The 26,208-nt window shown below is 33.6% G+C and overlaps 1 protein-coding gene across 1 annotated transcript in view; it reads left to right on the top strand.

Annotated features, from left to right (window-relative positions):
- prr5a (proline rich 5a (renal)) overlaps positions 1-25,163 on the top strand; it is a 37,348-nt gene extending 12,185 nt beyond the window's left edge. The window contains exons 3-10 of the mRNA XM_061924543.1: positions 3,577-3,702; positions 9,298-9,378; positions 12,334-12,382; positions 12,456-12,605; positions 12,677-12,817; positions 20,772-20,907; positions 20,973-21,233; positions 23,925-25,163. Coding sequence (XP_061780527.1) covers positions 3,577-3,702; positions 9,298-9,378; positions 12,334-12,382; positions 12,456-12,605; positions 12,677-12,817; positions 20,772-20,907; positions 20,973-21,233; positions 23,925-24,199 — 1,219 coding nt within the window. The 3' untranslated portion in view covers positions 24,200-25,163. The remainder of the gene's footprint in view (positions 1-3,576; positions 3,703-9,297; positions 9,379-12,333; positions 12,383-12,455; positions 12,606-12,676; positions 12,818-20,771; positions 20,908-20,972; positions 21,234-23,924) is intronic.
- Positions 25,164-26,208: the final 1,045 nt, after the last annotated feature.

Here is a 26,208-nt window from a genome sequence, read left to right as displayed (position 1 = left end):
CAGAAGTCATCATCATGGACACACTAGTAGGTGGCGGCTAACAATGCATGATAAATCCTTCTACCAAAAACTGTCAACAACGCTTCATTTACTGTATTTTCCTGACTATATAAGCCGCACCCACTAAATTTAAGAATAATTTTTTCCCCCCATATATTAGTCACACTAGACCACACTAGAGATGTAAAAGTGGTTTTCACTGAGGGCCACATTGCAGTTATGTTTGGCCCCAGAGGGCCGCTTCTAACAGTGAATACTATTTTTACACCATTTTTAATGCATTTTATTCGTTTTTTGTTTTTTTTTCCCTAAAATGTAAAAAAAAAATATGGTAAATTGCAGTAATTTCACCTCAAAATGTAGTGTATATTACTCTAAATGGAAAAACAGTAATGCCGTTTTTATGGTAAAAAAAAAAAAAAAGGCAGCTCCGTTGTCAGAATTTTGCTGTAAAATGTACATTTCTTTTTTTACTGTAAAAAAAAAAAAAAAGCCATTTTACAGTAAAATTTTTGCACCTGAGTTGCCAGTTTTTTGTGTGTGTTTTTTACAGCGAACTGTGGTATTTTCAATGTATTACTGTAAATACCAAAACGGCACCACAGTTTATTACAGTAAAAAAAAAAAGTACTGTTTTTTTCATTTAGAGAAAAATGCTGTAAAAACCACAGTAAATTTCAAAAAATTTGACAATGAAATCTATTGCTACTTTTACATTGCACAATTTGATGGATAACTTGCTTTGAAATCATTATTATTAGCGACCAAAAGTTGCGAACTTTATCGTCGATGTTCTCTACTAAATCCTTTCAGCAAAAATATGGCAATATCGCGAAATGATCGAGTATGACACAGAATGGATCTGCTATCCCCGTTTAAATAAGAAAATTGCATTTCAGTAGGCCTTTAATCAAGACAAAAAACGAAGTTGTTTTTTGAACTGGAAAAAATTTCCGGTTTTAGGGCCATTTTTCACACTTCCACAATTGCCACATTTTTCAACTGATTCAAACCACTCCAACATCAACACATTCCACTCACCGTGGACATTCAAACTAACACTTTCCTAAGTTCCAAACCAAATTCCGTTCTTCCTGGAAATTCAAACTCTTCAACATTCAAACCAGGGGCGTCACTAGCTTTTAAGGACAGGGGGGGCTTAGCCCCCAGGAGATGCACAGGATGCGTGCGAACGTAGGGCACGAGCACAAAACTTCACAAACGGCTAACAAAGACTTAGAAATGATTCATTGTTATTATTATTATTTCAGTCGGTTTATTTTCAATCTGTGTTCAGTACAACAACAAACATGGGTTTGCACAGTGACATTTTGTTTACAGCATCAACAAGAACCAATTACTTGCATGATGATTATTATTATCTACTGATGATAGTCATACGTGAATGAGCTCAGCTCCTGTTCTCCTCCATGTGTAAAGTGAGAAACACAGCTGATGCTCCAGAAGGAAGTAACCCCAAAGATAGCAAATGGTAAAAATAGAGTGCACATTTAACTTTATAAATAACCGGGACCTTCATGATGCTTTTCAGGCTAACTAAGTAGCAGCATTGTTTTAGAGCGGGAATGTCAACTTTTTGTCAAACACAGACCTGGTGTAAAGTGGAGCTAATACATTTTACTACAAGCAGTGATGAATACTTACTTTCTTGAAAAAGTTTCTTATGTCCATTTTGCATCCGTTCACGTTCTTGTTCTGCAGTGCTGTGTGCTAATGTGCTTCGTACACCTGCAGGACCGCAAGCAATGTCGCAGAGAAAATGCGGACTGGATTTTGAGTGATGTGGGCATTTTCTATATGAACAAGTCCAAGGACCGCAAGCAAGGTCGCATAGAAAATGCGGACTGGATTTTGAGTGATGTGGGCATTTTCTATATGAACAAATCCAAGGACCGCAAGCAAGGTCGCATAGAAAATGCGGACTGGATTTTGAGTGACGTGGGCATTTTCTATATGAACAAGTGGAATGGATTGGATACCGACACACTAAAGGGGCTCTCTACCTTACGCTACGAAGTGAGGGGAAACTGAGTGAATAATGACAGGTTATATTATTATTTATTTAAACTCATATTCGGACCACTTTATAATGAATATGTCGGCATGTATTTGTAAAAATAAAATTAATATATAATATATACAGGTAAAAGCCAGTAAATTAGAATATTTTGAAAAACTTGATTTATTTCAGTAATTGCATTCAAAAGGTGTAACTTGTACATTATATTTATTCATTGCACACAGACTGATGCATTCAAATGTTTATTTCATTTAATTTTGATGATTTGAAGTGGCAACAAATGAAAATCCAAAATTCCGTGTGTCACAAAATTAGAATATTACTTAAGGCTAATACAAAAAAGGGATTTTTAGAAATGTTGGCCAACTGAAAAGTATGAAAATGAAAAATATGAGCATGTACAATACTCAATACTTGGTTGGAGCTCCTTTTGCCTCAATTACTGCGTTAATGCGGCGTGGCATGGAGTCGATGAGTTTCTGGCACTGCTCAGGTGTTATGAGAGCCCAGGTTGCTCTGATAGTGGCCTTCAACTCTTCTGCGTTTTTGGGTCTGGCATTCTGCATCTTCCTTTTCACAATACCCCACAGATTTTCTATGGGGCTAAGGTCAGGGGAGTTGGCGGGCCAATTTAGAACAGAAATACCATGGTCCGTAAACCAGGCACGGGTAGATTTTGCGCTGTGTGCAGGCGCCAAGTCCTGTTGGAACTTGAAATCTCCATCTCCATAGAGCAGGTCAGCAGCAGGAAGCATGAAGTGCTCTAAAACTTGCTGGTAGACGGCTGCGCTGACCCTGGATCTCAGGAAACAGAGTGGACCGACACCAGCAGATGACATGGCACCCCAAACCATCACCCAACCATGCAAATTTTGCATTTCCTTTGGAAATCGAGGTCCCAGAGTCTGGAGGAAGACAGGAGAGGCACAGGATCCACGTTGCCTGAAGTCTAGTGTAAAGTTTCCACCATCAGTGATGGTTTGGGGTGCCATGTCATCTGCTGGTGTCGGTCTTTCAAAATATTCTAATTTACTGGCTTTTACCTGTATATAACACCAGATTATTTAGGGGGGCTTAAGAATATATTAGGGGGGCTTGAGCCCCCCTAAAATAGGCCTAACAACGCCAATGATTCAAACCATTCCAACATTCAAACTATTCTTACATTCATACTACATTCTGTCAGCATTTCACTTCAACTTCATCTAGTTGTTGTTGTTGTTGTGACTTCTTCTCCTGTTCCTGGTCCTGGCCGCACAGTGACCAGCACTCTGCTCACCCCGCACTTCCACTGGCATCTGCGTGCCGCATAAATATTTGTTGGCATCAAAGGTGGCATTGTTTGGGAACCCCGTCGCTGTTCTCTCCTCATCCAAGACCTCGGGGGCAAGCGGGGCCACGCCCATTTTCCATCTCTGCCCCGCCCACACTCTGCTCTTTTTTTAAAACAAGCTCTCTGTCTTGCGTCGCCCTGTCCTACTTTACTCCGGTTCTTAGCTGGCATGCTCTGGTCTCTCTCTCTCCCCCTCCATGAGGACTCTGCACCGGCTCAAGCTGATGAGCTCGCCCAGCCTCAGCGACCTGGGCAAGAGCGAGAAGGGTTCACCGGAGGACAGGGGGGAGAAACAGAAGCGGGCCGGCGCCAACGCCACCTGGAACAGGTACAGCAAATTGCAAAAGTAGTCACATTTGAGCCCGTTTTTTATATCTGGTTCCAGTTGCAAGGTGGGGACTGAAATAGGAGCTTCTCTGTGCCTTTTGCACAGAACAAAAGACACGTTTGCACCATCCAGCCTCCTCCAACACCTTTTGAACAGCGACGATTGCCTCGCACACAGCGGACACCCTCTGTTACGCCTCTAGCCCCTTTTCTAAAAGCCCTCAATTGTTTATTAGAATCTGAATTAATCATGATTAATCACAGGTTGTAACTCGCTTGCATAATTTAAATTAACTTTAAAAATACCCTTAATATTTTTTACTTGTGCTGTCAAACGATTATTATTTTTTAAATCAGATTGATCATATTTTTTAAATTTGGATGAATCATGATTAATCACAGGTTATAACTCACTTGCATAATTTAAATTAACTAAAAAAAAAACCTAATATTTTGACTTGTGTTGTCAAACGATTATTTTAAAAATATCAGAATGATCACATTTTTGAATTTGAATTAATCACGATTAATCGCAGTTTATAACTCGCTTGCATAATTTAAATTAACTTTAAAAATACTACTTTATTTTGTATTTTTTACTTATACTGTCAAACTATTATTATTTTTTTAAATCAGATTAATCAAATTTTTAAATTTGAGTTAATCACGATTAATCACAGGTTATAACTCGCTTGCATAATTTAAATTAACTTAAAAAATGTTTTTAATATTTTGACTTATGCTGTCAAACGATAATAAAAAAAAATCAGGTTAATCGCATTTTTGAATTTGGATTAATCACGATTAATCGCAGTTTATAACTCGCTTGCATAATTTAAATTAACTTTAAAAATGCCCTTAATATTTTTGACATGTGCTGTCAACGAGTATTTAAAAAAAATCAGATTGATCACATTTTTAACATTTGGATTAATCATGATTGATCATAGGTTATAACTTGCTTGCATAATTTAAATTAACTTAAAAAAAGCCTAATATTTTGACTTGTTGTCAAAGGTCTATTAAAAAAAAAAATCAGATGTATCACATTTTTTAAAATTTGAATTAATCATGATTAATCACAGGTTATAACTCACTTGAATTATTTAAATTAATTTTAATTTTATTTTATCTTTTACTTATACTGTCAAACTATTATTTAAAAAAAAAATCAGATTAATCAAATTTTTAAATTTGAGTTAATCACGATTAATCACAGGTTATAACTCGCTTGCATAATTTAAATTAACTTAAAAAAAATCTTAATATTTTGACTTGTGCTGTCAAACAATTATTAAAAAAAAAAAAAGATTGATCACATTTTTTAAATTTGGATTAATCATGATTAATCACAGGTTATTACTTGCTTGCATAATTTAAATGAACTTTTTTGCAAAACTTAATATTTTGACTTGTGCTGTCAAACAATAATAAAAAAAAAAAATCAGGTTAATCGCATTTTTGAATTTGGATTAATCACGATTAATCGCAGTTTATAACTCGCTTGCATAATTTAAATTAACTTTAAAAATACCCTTAATATTTTTGACATGTGCTGTCAACGAGTATTTTAAAAAAATCAGATTGATCACATTTTTAACATTTGGATTAATCATGATTAATCATAGGTTATAACTTGCTTGCATAATTTAAATTAACTTTAAAAAAGCCTAATATTTTGACTTGTTGTCAAAGGTCTATTAAAAAAAAAATCAGATGTATCACATTTTTTTAAATTTGAATTAATCATGATTAATCACAGGTTATAACTCACTTGAATTATTTATATTTATATTAATTTTATTTATTTTTAATTTTTTACTTATACTGTCAAACTATTATTTTTTTTTAAATCAGATTAATCAAATTTTTAAATTTGAGTTAATCACAATTAATCACAGGTTATAACTCGCTGGTATAATTTAAATTAACTTAAAACATTTTTTTAATATTTTGACTTGTGCTGTCAAACAATTATTTAAAAAAAATCAGATTGATCACATTTTTTAAATTTGGATTAATCATGATTAAACACAGGTTATTACTTGCTTGCATAATTTAAATTAACTTTTCTGCACAACTTAATATTTTGACTTGTGCTGTCAAACGATAAAAAAAAAAAGTCAGGTTAATCGCATTTTTGAATTTGGATTAATCACGATTAATCGCAGTTTATAACTCGCTTGCATAATTTAAATTAACTTTAAAAATACCCTTAATATTTTTGACATGTGCTGTCAACGAGTATTTAAAAAAAATCAGATTGATCACATTTTTAACATTTGGATTATTCACAATTAATCCCAGGTTATTACTTGCTTGCATTTTTTAGATTAAAGTAAAAAAAATCAAATATTTTCACTTGTGTTGTCAAAGGATTATTTTAGAAAAAAAAATCAGATTGATCACATCTTTAACATGTTGATTATTCATGATTAATCACAGGTTATAACTCGCTTGCATAATTTAAATTAACTTTAAAAATACCCTTAATATTTTTGACTTGTGCTGTCAAACGATTATTTTTTTTAAATCAGATTGATCATGTTTTGTAAATTTGGATTAATCATGATTAATCACAGGTTGTAACTCGCTTGCATAATTTAAATTAACTTTAAAAATACCCTTAATATTTTTGACTTGTGCTGTCAAACGATTATTATTTTTTAAATCAGATTGATCATATTTTTTAAATTTGGATTAATCATGATTAATCACAGGTTATAACTCACTTGCATAATTTAAATTAACTAAAAAAAAAAACTATTATTTTGACTTGTGTTGTCAAACGATTATTTTAAAAATATCAGAATGATCACGTTTTTGAATTTGAATTAATCACGATTAATCGCAGTTTATAACTCGCTTGCATAATTTAAATTAACTTTAAAAATACCCTTAATATTTTTTACATGTGCTGTCAACAAGTATTTAAAAAAAATCAGATTGATCACATTTTTAACATTTGGATTATTCACAATTAATCGCAGGTTATTACTTGCTTGCATTTTTTAGATTAAAGTAAAAAAAATCAAATATTTTGACTTGTGTTGTCAAAGGATTATTTTAGAAAAAAAAATCAGATTGATCACATCTTTAAAATGTTGATTATTCATGATTAATCACAGGTTATAACTCGCTTGCATAATTTAAATTAACTTTAAAAATACCCTTAATATTTTTGACTTGTGCTGTCAAACGATTATTTTTTTTAAATCAGATTGATCATGTTTTGTAAATTTGGATTAATCATGATTAATCACAGGTTGTAACTTGCTTGCATAATTTAGATTAACGGAAAAACCCCATAATATTTTAACTTGTGTTGTCAAATGATTATTTTTAAAATATCAAAATTATCACATTTTTACATTTGGATTAATCATGATTAATCACAGGTTATAACTCGCTTGCATAATTTAAATTAACTTTAAAAATACCCTTAATTTTTTTGACCTGTGCTGTCAAACGAGTATATAAAAAAAAAAGATCAAATTGATCACATTTTTAACATTTGGATTAATCATGATTAATCATAGGTTATAACTTGCTTGCATAATTTAAATTAACTTTAAAAAAGCCTAATATTTTGACTTGTTGTTAAAGGTCTATTAAAAAAAAATCAGATGTATCACATTTTTTTAAATTTGAATTAATCATTATTAATCACAGGTTATAACTCACTTGAATTATTTAAATTAATTTTAATTTTTTTTAATTTTTTACTTATACTGTCAAACTATTATTTAAAAAAAAAAAATCAAATTAATCAAATTTTTAAATTTGAGTTAATCACGATTAGTCACAGGTTATAACTCGCTTGCATAATTTAAATTAACTTTTAAAAAATCTTAATATTTTGACTTGTGCTGTCAAACAATTATTTAAAAAAAATCAGATTGATCACATTTTTAACATTTGGATTAATCATGATTAATCATAGGTTATAACTTGCTTGCATAATTTAAATTAACTTTAAAAAAGCCTAATATTTTGACTTGTTGTTAAAGGTCTATTAAAAAAAATCAGATGTATCACATTTTTTAAAATTTGAATTAATCATTATTAATCACAGGTTGTAACTCACTTGAATTATTTAAATTAAATTTTTTTTTTTTAAATTTTTTACTTATACTGTCAAACTATTATTAAAAAAAAAATCAAATTAATCAAATTTTTAAATTTGAGTTAATCACGATTAGTCACAGGTTATAACTCGCTTGCATAATTTAAATTAACTTTTAAAAAATCTTAATATTTTGACTTGTGCTCTCAAACAATTATTTAAAAAAAATCAGATTGATCACATTTTTTAAATTTGGATTAATCATGATTAATCACAGGTTATTACTGGCTTGCATAATTTAAATTTACTTTTTCGCACAACTTAATATTTTGACTTGTGCTGTCAAACGATAATAAATAAATACAAAAATCAGGTTAATCGCATTTTTGAATTTGGATTAATCACGATTAATCGCAATTTATAACTCGCTTGCATAATTTAAATTAACTTTAAAAATACCCTTAATATTTTTGACATGTGCTGTCAACGAGTATTTAAAAAAAATCAGATTGATCACATTTTTAACATTTGGATTAATCATAGGTTATAACTTGCTTGCATAATTTAAATTAACTTTAAAAAAGCCTAATATTTTGACTTGTGGTCAAAGGTCTATTAAAAAAAATCAGATGTATCACATTTTTTAAAATTTGAATTAATCATGATTAATCACAGGTTATAACTCACTTGAATTATTTAAATGAATTTTAAATGTTTTTTATTTTTTACTTATACTGTCAAACTATTATTTAAAAAAAAATCAGATCAATCAAATTTTTAAATTTGAGTTAATCACTGTGTTGGCCCTGCGATGAGGTGGTGACTTGTCCAGGGTGTACCCCGCCTTCCGCCCGATTGTAGCTGAGATAGGCTCCAGCGCCTCCCGCGACCCCAAAAGGGAATAAGCGGTAGAAAATGGATGGATGGACGATTAATCACAGGTTATAACTCGCTTGCATAATTTAAATTAACTTAAAAAAAATCTTAATATTTTGACTTGTGCTGTCAAACAATTATTTAAAAAAAATCAGATTGATCACATTTTTTAAATTTGGATTAATCATGATTAATCACAGGTTATTACTGGCTTGCATAATTTAAATTAATTTTAATTTTTTTAAATTTTTTACTTATATTGTCAAACTTATTTTTTTTTTAATCAGATTAATCAAATTTTTAAATTTGAGTTAATCACGATTAATCACAGGTTATTACTTGCTTGCATAATTTAAATTAACTTTTTTGCAAAACTTAATATTTTGACTTGTCAAACGATAATAAAAAAATAAAAATGTTTTTTTATTTGGATTCATCATGATTAATAACATATTATTACTGACTTGCATGATTTAAATTAACTTAAAAAAAACCTTAACATTTTAATTAGTGCTGTTAAAGGAGTTAAAAAAACTCAGATTATTCACATATTTGAATTTGGATGAATCAAGATTAATTACAGGTTATTACACACTTTACAACCTCATTTACATGTTTTTCTGCGTTTTAAAGCGGTATTTTTTGTTGTTGCAGTATCCACAACGCCGTCATCGCAGTCTTCCAGAAGAAAGGTTTGGCTGACAACGAACTTTACGCTCTCAACGAAGGCGTCAGGTACGGTCGAGGCGTTTCCATGCAGTTGACACCTAAAATAGGAGCATACATGCATGCATTGCATTTACCTATGCAAATTACGGAATTAAGGGCGTTTACATGTGCATATTGGGGAAATAAGGGCGTGTTTATATGCAAATTATGATGGACACGCACGCGCTAACCATTTGGCATTCAGCAACTTAAGAACAGCAGGTGGGAACAATTTGGCCGTTTAAGAACACGTCATGAATTTGAAAGGACTCCTCTTAGGAAATCACTTAGGAGGAAAGATACGAGGAAAAGTTAGGAACTTATTGCTGAATGGGGCCCATTGTCCCCACAAAGAAGGATAAAAAAAACTGAAATATTCTTGATTGCTAAAACAAAGTAGATGCGGGAAATATCGCTCAAAGGAGGACATGAATCTGCTACAGGAAAATACCAAAAAAAGAGAAAAAGCCACCAAATTAGGAGCGCAAGACAAGAACTAAAACACTACACACAGGAAAACACCAAAAAAGTCAAAATTACGGAATTAAGGGTGTTTACATATGCATATTGGGGAAATAAGGGAGTGTTTATATGCAAATTATGATAGACACGCACGCGCTAACCATTTGGCATTCAGCAACTTAAGAACAGCAGGTGGGAACAATTTGGCCGTTTAAGAACACGTCATGAATTTGAAAGGACTCCTCTTAGCAAATCACTCAGGAAGAAAGATACAAGGAAAAGTTAGGAAGTTATTGCTGCAAAGAAGAATAAAAACAACTGAAATATTCTCGATTGCTAAAACAAAGTAGATGCGGGAAATATCGCTTAAAGGAAGACATGAAATTGCTACAGGAAAATACCCCCCAAAAAAGAGAAAAAGCCACCAAAATAGGAGCGCAAGACAAGAACTAAAACACTACACAGGAAAACACCAAAAAAGTCAAAATTACGGAATCAAGCATGTTTACATATGCATATTGAAGAAATAAGGGCGTGTTTATATGCAAATTATGATAGACACGCACGCGCTAACCATTTGGCATTCAGCAACTTAAGAACAGCAGGTGGGAACAATTTGGCCGTTGAAGAACACGTCATGAATTTGAAAGGACTCCTCTTAGGAAGAAAGATACGAGGAAAAGTTAGGAAGTTATTGCTGCAAAGAAGGATAAAACCAACTGAAATATTCTCGATTGCTAAAACAAAGTAGATGCGGGAAATATCGCTCAATGGAAGACATGAAACTGCTACAGGAAAATACCCAAAAAAGAGAAAAAGCCACTAAAATAGGAGCGCAAGACATGAACTAAAACACAACACAGGAAAACACCAAAAAAGTCAAAATTACGGAATTAAGGGTGTTTACATGTGCATATTGGGGAAATAAGGGCGTGTTTATATGCAAATTATGATAGACACGCACGTGCTAACCATTTGGCATTCAGCAACTTAAGAACAGCAGGTAGGAACAATTTGACCGTTTAAGAACACGTCATGAATTTGAAAGGACTCCTCTTAGGAAATCACTTAGCAGAAAAAAAACGAGGAAAAGTTAGGAACTTATTGCTGAATGGGGCCCACTGTCCCCACAAAGAAGGATAAAAAAACTGAAATATTCTCGATTGCTGAAACAAAGTAGATGCGGGAAATATCGCTCAAAGGAAGACATGAAACTGTTACAGGAAAATACCAAAAAAAGAGAAAAAGCGACCAAAATAGGAGCACAAGACAATAACTAAAACACTACACACAGGAAAACACCAAAAAATTAAAAATTACGGAATTAAGGGTGTTTACATGTGCATATTGGAGAAATAAGGGCGTGTTTATATGCAAATTATGATAGACACGCACGCGCTAACCATTTGGCATTCAGCAACTTAAGAACACCAGGTGGGAACAATTTGGCCGTTTAAGAACACGTCATGAATTTGAAAGGACTCCTCTTAGGAAGAAAGATACGAGGAAAAGTTAGGAAGTTATTGCTGCAAAGAAGGATAAAAACAACTGAAATATTCTCGATTGCTAAAACAAAGTAGATGCGGGAAATATCGCTCAAAGGAAGACATGAAACTGCTACAGGAAAATACCCCCCAAAAAAGAGAAAAAGCCACTAAAATAAGAGCGCAAGACATGAACTAAAACACTACACAGGAAAACACCAAAAAAGTCAAAAATATGGAATTAAGCATGTTTACATATGCATATTGGGGAAATAAGGGCGTGTTTATATGCAAATTATGATAGACACGCACGCGCTAACCATTTGGCATTCAGCAACTTAAGAACAGCAGGTGGGAACAATTTGGCCGTTTAAGAACACGTCATGAATTTGAAAGGACTCCTCTTAGGAAATCACTCAGTAAGAAAGATACAAGGAAAAGTTAGGAAGTTATTGCTGCAAAGAAGGATAAAAACAACTGAAATATTCTTGATTGCTAAAACAAAGTAGATGCGGGAAATATCGCTTAAAGGAAGACATGAAATTGCTACAGGAAAATACCCCCCGAAAAAGCCACCAAAATAGGAGCGCAAGACAAGAACTAAAACACTACTCACAGGAAAACACCAAAAAAGTCAAAATTACGGAATTAAGGGTGTTTACATGTGCATATTGGGGAAATAAGGGCGTGTTCATATGCAAATTATGATAGACACGCACGCGCTAACCATTTTGCATTCAGCAACTTAAGAACAGCAAGTGGGAACAATTTGACCGTTTAAGAACACGTCATGAATTTGAAAGGACTCCTCTTAGGAAATGACTTAGGAAGAAAGATACGAGGAAAAGCTAGGAAAAAAGGTTGAAAAATACTGTCTTAGAGGGAACGTTGCCGGCATGATGGTCTGGGGTTGCCATGTGCCGGGAACTCACCATCCTGCCGACTTTGCTCGTTTGTGTCGCGGGCAGATTGACCTGTTTTATAACACGTGGTAAACCAGATGAGTCACCCGATAAAGCAGATGTTTCTCCACCAGGCACCTGCTGAAGACCGAGCTGGGGTCCTTCTTCACGGAGTACCTTCAGGTAATCCCAACAGGAAGTAGATATGTTTCTCCATATCCCAGTGACGGACATTTGTTGACATTCCCTGCGACAGAACCAGCTGCTGACAAAAGGCATGGTCATCCTGAGGGACAAGATAAGATTCTACGAAGGCCAGAAGTTGCTGGACTCTCTGGCGGAGACGTGGGACTTCTTCTTCTGCGACGTGCTCTCCATGCTGCAGGCCATCTTCCACCCGGTGCAGGTAGACGCTCCTCCCCAGAGAGTAAGCAAGGGGGCTCTGACGGGTGTCTGATTGGTGGCGTCTCCACGCAGGGGAAGGAGCCCTCGGTCCGTCAGCTGGCCCTGCTCCACTTCCGGAGCACCATCGTCCTGAGCGTGAAGCTGGAGGACGCCTTGTCTCGACCCCGAGCCAGAGTGCCGCCGTCTGTCACGCAGATGCTGCTCGTCCTGCAGGTGACGGGATTCTTTACCTCCTGCCAGGTGCATCAGGTGTGTCCAAGGGGCCGCTTACAACCCCTGAGGCACGTTGTAAAAAAAAAAAAAAATTAAAAAAAGCACAATTTAAAGAGAAATAGCTAAACTAGTGGAAACAATTGTAAAAATATTAATAAACATCTTATTGGTAACACTTTAGTATGGGGAACATATTCACCATTAATTAGTTGCTTATTAGCATGCAAATTAGTAACACATTGGCTCTTAATTAGTCATTATTAAGTTCTTATTAGAGAATAGAATAGAAAGTACTTTATTGATCCCTGGGGGAAATTCAGCACCACAGTTTGTTCACAATAGACAATAAACACTTAGGTATTTTTTACATGTGGAATAATATAAATACAGTCTATTATACAGCATTATTCACATGTGAATAATATAAATACAGTGTATTATACAGCATTATTCACATGTGAACAACATAAATACAGTCTATTATACAGCATTATTCACATGTGAACAACATAAATACAGTCTATTATACAGCATTATTCACATGTGAATAATATAAATAGTCTATTATACAACATTATTCACATGTGAATAATATAGTCTATTATACAGCATTATTCACATGTGAATAACATAAATACAGTCTATTATACAGCATTATTCACATGTGAATAATAGAAATACAGTCTATTATACAGTATTATTCACATGTGAACAACATAAATACAGTCTATTATACAGCATTATTCACATGTGAATATCATAAATACAGTCTATTATACAGCATTATTCACATGTGAATAATATAGTCTATTATACAGCATTATTCACATGTGAATAACATAAATACAGTCTATTATACAGCATTATTCACATGTGAATAATATTAATACAGTCTATTATACAGCATTATTCACATGTGAATAATATAAATAGTCTATTATACAACATTATTCACATGTGAATAATATAGTCTATTATACAGCATTATTCACATGTGAATAACATAAATACAGTCTATTATACAGCATTATTCACATGTGAATAATAGAAATACAGTCTATTATACAGTATTATTCACATGTGAACAACATAAATACAGTCTATTATACAGCATTATTCACATGTGAATATCATAAATACAGTCTATTATACAGCATTATTCACATGTGAATAATATAGTCTATTATACAGCATTATTCACATGTGAATAACATAAATACAGTCTATTATACAGCATTATTCACATGTGAATAATATTAATACAGTCTATTATACAGCATTATTCACATGTGAATAACATAAATACAGTCTATTATACAGCATTATTCACATGTGAATGATATAAATACAGTCTATTATACAGCATTATTCACATGTGAACAACATAAATACAGTCTATTATACAGCATTATTCACATGTGAATAACATAAATACAGTCTATTATACAGCATTATTCACATGTGAATAATATAAATACAATCTATTATACAGCATTATTCACATGTGAATAATATAAATACAATCTATTATACAGCATTATTCACATGTGAATAATATAAATACAATATTATACAGCATTATTCACATGTGAATAATATAAATAGTCTATTATACAGCATTATTCACATGTGAATAACATAAATACAGTCTATTATACAGCATTATTCACATGTGAATAACAAATACAGTCTATTATACACCATTATTGACATGTGAATAACATAAATACAGTCTATTATACAGCATTATTCACATGTGAATAACATAAATACAGTCTATTATACAGCATTATTCACATGTGAATAACATAAATACAGTCTATTATACAGCATTATTCACATGTGAATAACACAAATGCAGTCTATTATACAGCATTATTCACATGTGAATAACATAAATACAGTCTATTATACAGCATTATTCACATGTGAATAACATAAATACAGTGTATTATACAGCATTTTTCACACGTGAATAACATACAGTCTATTATACAGCATTATTCACATGTGAATAACATAGTCTATTATACAGCATTATTCACATGTGAATAATATAAATAGTCTATTATACAGCATTATTCACATGTGAATAATATAAATAGTCTATTATACAGCATTATTCACATGTGAATAACATAAATACAGTCTATTATACAGCATTATTCACATGTGAATAATATAAATACAGTCTATTATACAGCATTATTCACATGTGAATAATATAGTCTATTATACAGCATTATTCACATGTGAACAACATAAATACAGTCTATTATACAGCATTATTCACATGTGAATAATATAAATACCGTCTATTATACAGCATTATTCACATGTGAATAATATAAATACAGTCTATTATACAGCATTATTCACATGTGAATAACATAAATACAGTCTATTATACAGCATTATTCACATGTGAATAATATAAATACAGTCTATTATACAGCATTATTCACATGTGAATAATATAAATACAGTCTATTATACAGCATTATTCACATGTGAATAACATGAATACAGTCTATTATACAGCATTATTCACATGTGAATAACATAAATACAGTCTATTATACAGCATTATTCACATGTGAACAACATAAATACAGTCTATTATACAGCATTATTCACATGTGAATTATATAAATACAGTCTGTTATACAGCATTATTCACATGTGAATAATATAAATACAGTCTATTATACAGCATTATTCACATGTGAATAACATAAATACAGTCTATTATACAGCATTATTCACATGTGAATAACATAAATACAGTCTATTATACAGCATTATTCACATGTGAATAACATAAATACAGTCTATTATACAGCATTATCCACATGTGAATAACAAATACAGTCTATTATACAGCATTATTCACATGTGAATAACATAAATACACTCTATTATACAGCATTATTCACATGTGAATTATGTAAATACAGTCTATTATACAGCATTATTCACATGTGAATAATATAAATACAATCTATTATACAGTATTATTCATATGTGAATAATATAAATACAGTCTATTATACAGCATTATTCACATGTGAATAATATAAATACAGTCTGTTATACAGCATTATTCACATGTGAATAATATAAATACAGTCTGTTATACAGCATTATTCACATGTGAATAACATAAATACAGTCTATTATACAGCATTATTCACATGTGAATAATATAAATACATTATACATTTACAGTACATGCACAGTCAAAAGGAATATATGCATTATACAGTCTGATGGCTGTCAATGTTGCTGTCTGTTAAAGCCTTATTCTGCATTCCCAAACCCTCTAGCCCTAACCCTAACCAAATAACTCTAAATTAAGTCTATGTTTCTTACAATATGTTCCAGTAACTCCTAATTAAGTCTTTGTTACTTAGAATATGTTCCCCATACTAAAGTGTTACCATATTATTAATTGCAATTTTGTTGTGTTTTACTTTTGTAGCTGTATGTAGAAATGGCAACAACATTTTACGGTAAATGGGCAAACAGTACCGCTGTTTTTTTTGTGGGGATTTTTTTTCGAAAAAAAAGCTGGCAGCTTAGTTACCAGAATTTTTGTGTTAAATTGACATTGGTGTTTACAACATTCCTGGAAAAAAACGTACAAGTTCCTTTTTTTAATCCTGGCAACTTAGCTGCTTAGCTGTATTCTACCGTTAAAAACAAATCTTTCCATTTACAGTAATACAACGTTACAAACAACAACCGTAGATTTTACAGTAAAAAATTGGCATTATAAAGGCGCGAGAGGGCATTCCTTTCCAGAATAAGTCTGTCTCATCCATATTAAAAACTTGTTCAGGATGATATCCCCCACCACAGTATACATTCTGTACTGTACAGGACACATGGCATGACAAATATTGATTGACAATGACAAAAAAACAGTCAACAGAATTTTAACACAAAAAACCGTAGTACGGTAGTTTTTTGCAATTTACAGCACTATGTTGTAAAGAACAACGTTAAATGTATTGTCATTTTTATTAATTTGATGGATAGTTTGCTGTAAAGTTAAGTATTTGTATTTATTTTTATTTAGACAAAAACATGTGGAAAGTATGATAATATACTGTAATATTTGTTGCAATAATGGATACTAGTAAAGTTTAAAAGGCATGCAATTTCAAGCAGGACACATATTTTTTTCTGTCAAAATGAAAAAAATCCATGACATTTAGTGAGAAAATGTAAAGTACTTCACTTCCAGGTGTTTGCGGACCAGATAAAATGATGTCACGGGCCAGATCTGGCCCCTGGGCCTTGACTTTGACACCTGTGTTATACAGTGTTCCCTCGCTACACGGCCTCGCTGTTATTTTGTGTGTCATTTTTTACAGTGTCGTATGATTTTTTTTTTTTTTTCAGCGTATAAATGTGCATTGGGTGCACTGCGTCCTGATTGGCTAAGGGACTGTAGACCATTGTCAATCAATCTTCGTCATGCCATGTGTCCTGTACATGACAGAATGTATACTGTGGTGGGGGATATCATCCTGAACAAGTTTTTAATATGGATGAGAGACTTATTTGGGAAAGGAATGCCCTCTCGCACCTTTATAATGCAGGACCAAGCCAAAAGCGCATGATTTAAGGCCCAAAAAGATAGTGTGACTCTGGTTATGTGTGGAAATGCTGCGGGCTTTTTAATCAAACCCGGGCTTATTTATAGGTCAAAAAACTGGTTTTGATCTTTGGTTTCATTCTTTAATACAGTAGTGTACTGTACTTTTTTTTTTCAAATCCACCAAGGTTTGAACTTTGAGAGTTTTTCAACGAGAGAAGTGTGAGAAAATGTTTGAGAAAAGTTTATAAAGTGTGCGGTTAGGGGTTTTGCAGACTTAAAACATATATAATAAACGAAAAAACATATACTGTACAGTACTGTAAACCAAAAAAGCAACCTGTTAATGAAAAAACATGCACAGTAATTGAAAAAAAAAACATCCTGTAAATTAAAAAAATATATAATAATCGAAAAAACATAAAAAACGGGGGAAGAAAATTAACTTCTACTACACGGATTTGTACGGAGCCCCTAAAGGGACAAAGGGGGAATTTTTTTAAATAATTTTTATTTATTTATTTATTTATTATTTTTTTAGACATGTATCTCGTGCGCACTAGAATCTTTTTATAAAGTTATAAAAAAAATAAAAACATTTTTTATAATTTTATTTTATTTATTTATTTTTTAGACATGTATCTCGTGCGCACGAGATACATGTCTAAAAAAAAAAAAAAAGAATACAAAAAAAAATAATAAAAAATAAAATTGTCCTCCGTAGATTTGACTTAAAGTGGGTATTTTTTGGAACGTAACCCCAGGTTTAAACGAGGGAACACTGCATACATGATTAATGCGACAATGTTTTGTAATTAATTGCGTGAGTTAAAGCGTTAACTTTGACTGCCCTAATATAAACATATTATATTCTATATTACTTCAGTGGTCAAAATTAATTAGGGTTTATTCCTGGGTAAAACATATACAAAATAGTGGGTTGAAATGAGATTTGTATGTAAATAAATGTGCGTGTTACTCTCTGCAGTTGAGTAAATAAACACCCCTATCTACTGAATAGAGGAAATGGATGAAGTTGCAAAATAATTGTCATTTTTTAGATTAAAGTAAAAATATATTTTTCACCCACCACTTTGACTGCATATATGGAGTCTTATTTCATATTGCCATTATTTATTAGCAGTATTATTTGTGAATTATTAAGTCAAATGATGATTCTGTGGTACATCATTGAAGCGAGGAGTTGTACGGTATACCGGTACTAGTATAGTTTCGCGGTACTAGTGTATCAAAAACGGTACTATGCTATGTATGAAAAGTACCGGTTCGCTCATTTTTTTTTTAACGGGCACGTCGTGACATTGCTGGTTTTACGAGCAGAGGAGCATGTTCGGCAGCGCACACACACAGAGTACTTACAAGCAGACACAGTGTGTAGACAGAAAAGGGAGAACGGACGCATTTTGGTGTAAAAAGTAAAGATAAAGGTGAAGTTATAACACTGAAACGCCCTCAGGAAGAGGTGCTTTAAGACATGGCTAGCTAGCTAGCGGCTAACATCCATCCACAGTGTTTTAGCTACTTCTAAATCACTAATCCTGGCCTCCATGGCGACAAATAAAGAAAGTTTCTTACAGGTATCATTATCACTGGAGGACGAGGAATAGCTAAACATGCTTCACTACACACCGTAGGAGGATACAATAGCTCACCTGAACGTAAACAAATGCCATGGGTGGATCTACACCTGACATCCACTGTAATGATACCAATTACAATAGCGTATCTAGTCGATACTACTATGATTACATCGATATTTTTTATCGTCACAAAATATTTTTTCCTTTTTAAAAAAAAATTCATTATGTTTTAAACATAATATGAATTTGATGTCAGAAACAGCGGGAGGCAGTGTGCAGGTAAAAAGGTGTCTTATGCTTAAACCAAAAATAAACAAAAGGTGAGTGCTCCTAAGAAAAGGCATTGAAGCTTAGGGAAGGCTATGCAGAACGAAACTAAGACAGAACTGGCTACAAAGTAAACAGAAACAGAATGCTGGAGGACAGCAAAGACTTACTGTGGAGCAAAGACGGCGTCCACATCCGAACATGACATGACAATCGACAATGTCCCCACAAAGAAGGCTGAAAACAACTGAAATATCCTCGATTGCTAAAACAAAGTAGATGTGGGGAAATATCGCTCAAAGGAAGACACGAAACTGCTACAGGAAAATACAGAAAAAAGAGAAAAAGCCACTAAAATATGATGATTTCTGCTGGTGAATGCAAAATATCAAAAAAGGTTGAAAAACACTGCCTTAAATGACAGTTTAGTGTGGCTGAAACGGGATTTAGGGTAAATAATTATTCGTTTAAGGCAGGGGTCGGCAACCCAAAATGTTGAAAGAGCCATATTGGACCAAAAATACAAAAACAAATCTGTCTGGAGCCGCAAAAAATTAAAAGCCATATTACATACAGATAGTGTGTCATGAGATATACATTTAATTAAGAGGACTTAAAAGAAACTAAATGACCTCAAATATAGCTACAAATGAGGCATAATGATGCAATATGTACATGCAGCTAGCCTAATTAGCATGTTAGCATCGACCAAATATATCTCAATAACATCAACAAAATTCCCCTTTGTGCATTCATGCACAACCTTAAAAGTTTGTTGGACAAAATGAGGCAGAAAAAGAAGTGGCATAAAACACGTCCTAGAAAGTCAGAGAAAGTTGTACATGTAAACAAACTACGGTGAGTTCAAGGACCGCCAAAATTAATAGGACAAAACGGCGCTCGCCAAATACTCGAATCAGTGAAGCATGTTTAATATAAACAGTGTGCTTTGTAACAATTAGGGAGGTTTGTGTCATGTTTGTCCTCCTACAGAAACCATATTAACACAAAATTTTATTTTTTTTTTCCATTTTTCATACATTTTTGAAAAAGCTCCAGAGAGCCACTAGGGCCCGGTTTAAGGGGTTAGTGTAGACATGGCCTCAGAAAAGTAGATTTACCGCTCGTCCGAGCACCCACTGGCAGAAAAACCCACTAGGTCACTGAGCAAGTGGCCTAGTGGTTAGAGTGTCCGCCCTGAGATGGGTAGATTGTGAGTTCAAACCCCCGGCCGAGTCATACCAAAGATTATAAAAATGGGAGCCATTACCTCCCTGCTTGGCACTCAGCATCAAGGGTTGGAATTGGGGGTTAAATCGCCAAAAATGATTCCCGGGCGCGGCCACCGCTGCTGCTCACTGCTCCCCTCACCTCCCAGGGGGTGATCAAGGGTGATGGGTCAAATGCAGAGGACAATTTTGCCACACCTAGTGTGTGTGTGACTACTTGAACTTAAATGTAGATCGGCGGTGTGTCATTGCAGGGAGTCCACGAGTCGCGTGGCGTGAACGAGGACTACCTGAGGCTGGAATCTCTGGTCCAGAAAGTGGTCTCTCCCTACCTGGGCACACACGGACTTTACTCCGGAGACCAGAGCGAGGACCACTGCTGTGTTCTAGGTGTGTGCACGGATGTTTGATAACCGCCTGCTGGTGTCATGCATGACCAAGTCCGCTCCCTGCAGAGAGGCGCCTCCAGTGGGGCTGGTCCAAGTCTGCCGAGCAGCTCTCCAAGAACCCGGTGGTACGGTCCAAGAGCTACAACATCCCTCTGCTGCTGACCCCGGTGGCGGAGTACGACCCCGACGGCGGCTCCGCCGGCAGCGGCGGGATCCGGCGTCACTCGGCCTGTGAGATGATTTCCTGTCTGGAGGAGCAAACGTTGACCTACGCCGGGCTCTCCGGCTCCGCCTCCAACAGGCTCTGCGTGGGCTCGCAGTATAAAGGTACACGCGCAGTCGCCCTCGCCGCCGACTAGTGATGATGTTTGATAAGAAATTATCGAGTTCGAGCCCATTATCGAATCCTCTTATCGAACCGATTCCTTATCGATTCTCTTATCGACTCCAGATAGGTTGTTGTATATGGAAAAAAACACAATATTTGGTTTAACAGAAGCTCACTTTTATTTTATAAGAATAAAATAAATAAATAAATATTGACTGTTACCCCCTAAAAAATTTAAATAAATAAATATTGACTGTTGTTACCCAAAGTATATTACGTGGGATTTTTCAGAAAAACAAATATATACAGTAACACAAAAACAACCTGTCTCTGTGATCACTATAGGTGTATAAATAATAATATCGTGTTAAATAAAATCAGTCCCTTGGGCACAAAACTGAAAATAATACAGCTCTCCAAAAAGTGCACTTCTGCTGCTATTGGAACATACTAACTACACACACAGGCAGACCGCTAACAAACAATCCAAGACGTCTAATAAAGTCATACTTGCCAACCTTGAGACCTCCGATTTCGGGAGGTGGGGGGAGGGGGGTGGGGGTGGGCGTGGTTGGGGTGGGATGGGGGCGTGGTTGGGGCGTGGCTAAAAGGGGAGGAGTATATTTACAGCTAGAATTCACCAAGTCAAGTATTTCATATATATATATATATATATATATATATATATATATATATATATATATATATATATATAATAAAATACATATATATATATATATATATATATAATAAAATAAATATATATATATATATGTGTGTATATATATATATATATGTATGTGTGGGAAAAAAATCACAAGACTACTTCATCTCTACAGGCCTGTTTCATGAGGGGTTCCCTCAATCATCAGGAGATTTTAAATCTCCTGATGATTGAGGGAACCCCTCATGAAACAGGCCTGTAGAGATGAAGTAGTCTTGTGATTTTTTTCCCACACATACATATATTGCGCTCTACCACGGTATCGAGCACTATTTTTTGGATAACCTTATTAAAACATATATATATATATATATATATATATATATATATATATATATATATATATATATATATATATATATATATATATATACATATAATAAAAAAAATAAAAATAAAAATATATATATAGCTAGAATTCACTGAACGTCAAGTATTTCTTATATATATATATATAAGAAATACTTGACGTTCAGTGAATTCTAGCTATATATATATGTATATATATATATATATTTATTTTATTATATGTGTATATGTATATATATATATATATATATATATATATATATATATATATATATATATATATATATATATATATATATATATATATATATATATATATATAAAATAAATACTTGAATTTCAGTGTTCATTTATTTCCACATATACACACACACATAACACTCATCTACTCATTGTTGAGTTAAGGGTTGAATTGTCCATCCTTGTTCTATTCTCTGTCACTATTTTTCTAACCATGCTGAACACCCTCTCTGATGATGCATTGCTGTGTGGCACGCACAAAAGTGCTTTCATCAAATGCACTAGATGGCAGTATTGTCCTGTTTAAGAGTGTCACAACATTGCTGTTTACGGCAGACGAACTGCTTTACGGTATACAAAAACGTTGTTGTGTGTTGTTGCCACGCTGGGAGGACGTCAATGAAACTGCCTAACAATAAACCCACATAAGAAACCAAGAACTTGCTCTCATGGACCTGAGTCCGCCTGAATTTCGGGAGAAAATTTGTCCCGGGAGGTTTTCGGGAGGGGCGCTGAATTTCGGGAGTCTCCCGGAAAATCCGGGAGGGTTGGCAAGTATGAATAAAGTTCCAAAGCAGATTAATCCATTTAGGCTCTTTATTGTTGTTGATCTTGCTTTGTCTTTTGTTATCTTTGCTTTTGTCTTACACTGGACTGTTATTTTAAAAACAATTTTAAACTGAAATACACACAATGACAAATGTATAAGCTATGAGACACTTGTGATTTAGGGCTATATAAATAAAGATTGATTGATTGAGATTGATTGATTCCATTAACATACTGAAATGTAATACACAATATGTAAATATTAGCTTCACACAGATATACAGTACTATCATCAAACAAATACTTCTGAGTGTTGAAACTATTTCGATGGTGGAAATATACGACTGGCAGCCATTTTAAGTCCTCAAAACATCCATTGAAACAGTGCACAAAAATCATTTTTCAATAAACATCTTAGTATCAAATTTAACCACTTTCCACCTTAATATTGAGTTACATAAACAAGTTAAACAGTTTACTTACAGACTTATTTTTTCCAAGGCTTGTAAGAGCTAACGCAACTTGTCTACTTCTCAATTGTCTCATGAACTGAACTGACGTCGCCAACCCGGAAGTGCCCAAACTAATGACGCGTAGTATTTTCATATCGCCACAAGGTGTCAGTAAGAGTCTACAATCAAATGGGCATAACATTGCCGTCCCACAGGGCATTTCCTGTGGAACGGGATTCGAATAAAGAACCAACTCTTTTTCTTTACTATAGTGGCCTCTATAACGGGAACAGGTTCTCAAAAAGGGATTCGAGTCCATGGAATCGGTTCTTTTCTTATCGAACAACCGGGAGAACCGGTTTCGAACATCATCCCTACCGCCGACGCACTCAGGTTCTGACGCTGTGACTTCACAGGCGCCGCCTCCTCCGACCTGCCGCTGTCCTCGCCGTCCATCCTCGCGCTGCGCTCGTCCGGAGCGCTGCACGGCACCGAGGCCACGACCACCATGACCGACCTGGGCAAGGCGGCGTCCTGCACGCCGCCCAGCGAGTCGTCCAGCCCAGACACCATCATCGGACAGGTGCTCGAGTCCACCGACTCCGACTCAGACGGGATATTTATTGATTTTCCTTCTCGTTCCTCGGAGGCTCTGGGCTACGCTCGCGAAGGCAGGCAGAGCACCGTGTAGCTAAACACACACACACACACACACACACACACACACACACACACACACACACACACACACACACACACACACACACACACACACACACACACACACTTGTATTTCTTACCTTCTTGGGACCTCCGAATAATGCCTCCCTCTTTAGGACCAGCCTTTCTAGATATATACAGATTAGTATTTACAACATTAATAATATATACATACTATGCAAATATAAAAAAAGCTTGTTGTGAAAAATGAGTTGGAATTTCACAAGAAACAGGTCACAATTTCACAAGAAAAACTTAGAAATTTGGCAGTATTATAATAAAAGTCCTAATTTTACTCAACGCAAGTCAAGATTTTACAAGCAAAACTGAACAATTATGATAAAAGTTGGAATTCTACTCAATAACAGTCACAATTTTACAAAAAAAAAGCTTAATTAAATTTTGGCAATTTTATGAAAAGAGTCGTAATTTTACCCGACAAGTCACAATTTTATCAGAAAACTTTTAAATTTTGGCAATATCATAATAATACTATTAATAAAATAAAACTAAAAGCAAAATAAAATAAACATATATACGTAATACTTACATAATATGTACAGTATAGGATATATACTGATATATGTATATTTTACATGAACAACTAAAAAATTGGCAATATTGTGATGAAAGTAAAAATTTATATGACATATGTCACCATTTTGCATTAAAAAGTAATAATTTTACATTAAAAAGTAGTCATTTTACGAGAAAATATTGCAGTATTACAGAAACAGAAAGAATATGAGAAATTGTTCCCAATTTTATAAGAAAAAAGTCGACACATTGTGGGAAAAAGATTGCTTTTAGTTATTTTTTTTGTTTGTAATTGTTTTTTAATTTTCATTATTTACTTTATGTTATTACAGTATGTCTCTATATACATATTTATTTTTATTATTTTTATTTTTATTTTTATTTTGGCCAAAGGGGGCGCATTTCAATTTCTTACACACACTTGTTATTTCATATGTTGACCAGAGGGGGAAGCATTTCAAATTTTTCCACACACTTGTTATTTCATATGTTGACCAGAAGGGGAGCACTTTTAAAAGCGACACACAGTCAATTTGAGACATTCTCTATTAGATGCAATGTTATTGGGACCATGATTTATGTCATCACTTGTCCACACCTCCTCATATGGAAGATACTTTTCCTTGTTGATGTCTCAAGAAGGGTAGAAAAACAAGAACACACACAAACACACACACACACACACACACACACACACACACACACACACACACACACTTCATCATTGTGAGTACATTTCTTTCGTCCTCCATCCATTTATCCTGCTTCATGCCAGTGGTGTCATGCTAAATTGTTTTCAGACTAAATGCATAAACTCATTTAGGTTTAATGCCGATTTCCGCAAAAAATTGTGGATTTTTTGCCAAAGAAAGAATGCGGATTTGATGAAGATCTGGATAAAAGTGCCCATTGGGATTGTCCAGTTAGAAACAAAAATAATTTCTCTAAATTTTGTGTATTTTTTATCCTTTCCAATAAAACAAAACTATTTCATCTCAAAATTTGCTTTATAACAAGTAGGAAAAAAAATTATAATTGGCAATACAGTCTTTATTTGAAAAAAAAAATGTAATGCTTTTATTATGAAAATGCAAAAATCACAATTTTGCAAGACATTCTTTATAAAGAGAAGAAAGATTATTTAAACAATTGAAAATACATTATTTATTTTAAAAACAAGAAGATTAGGCTTTTATGAAAATTATATTTTTTGCCAAAGAAACAATGCAGATTTGGTGAAGATCTGGATACAAGTCCAATAAGAAAAAAAAAAAAATCTCTAAATTTTGTGTATTTTTTTCCTTTGAAATAAAAAAAAAAAAAAAAATTCCTTTCCAATAAAACACATTTTTTTCCATCTCAAAAGTTGCTTTATAACAAGTAGGAAAAAATTTATAATTGGAAATACATTCTTTATTTGAAAAAAAAATATATATAAAAAAA

The sequence above is a fragment of the Nerophis lumbriciformis genome, linkage group LG29, assembly GCF_033978685.3.
Source record: "Nerophis lumbriciformis linkage group LG29, RoL_Nlum_v2.1, whole genome shotgun sequence".
NCBI lineage: Eukaryota > Metazoa > Chordata > Actinopteri > Syngnathiformes > Syngnathidae > Nerophis > Nerophis lumbriciformis.
This window is presented reverse-complemented; position numbering and strand designations above follow the sequence as displayed.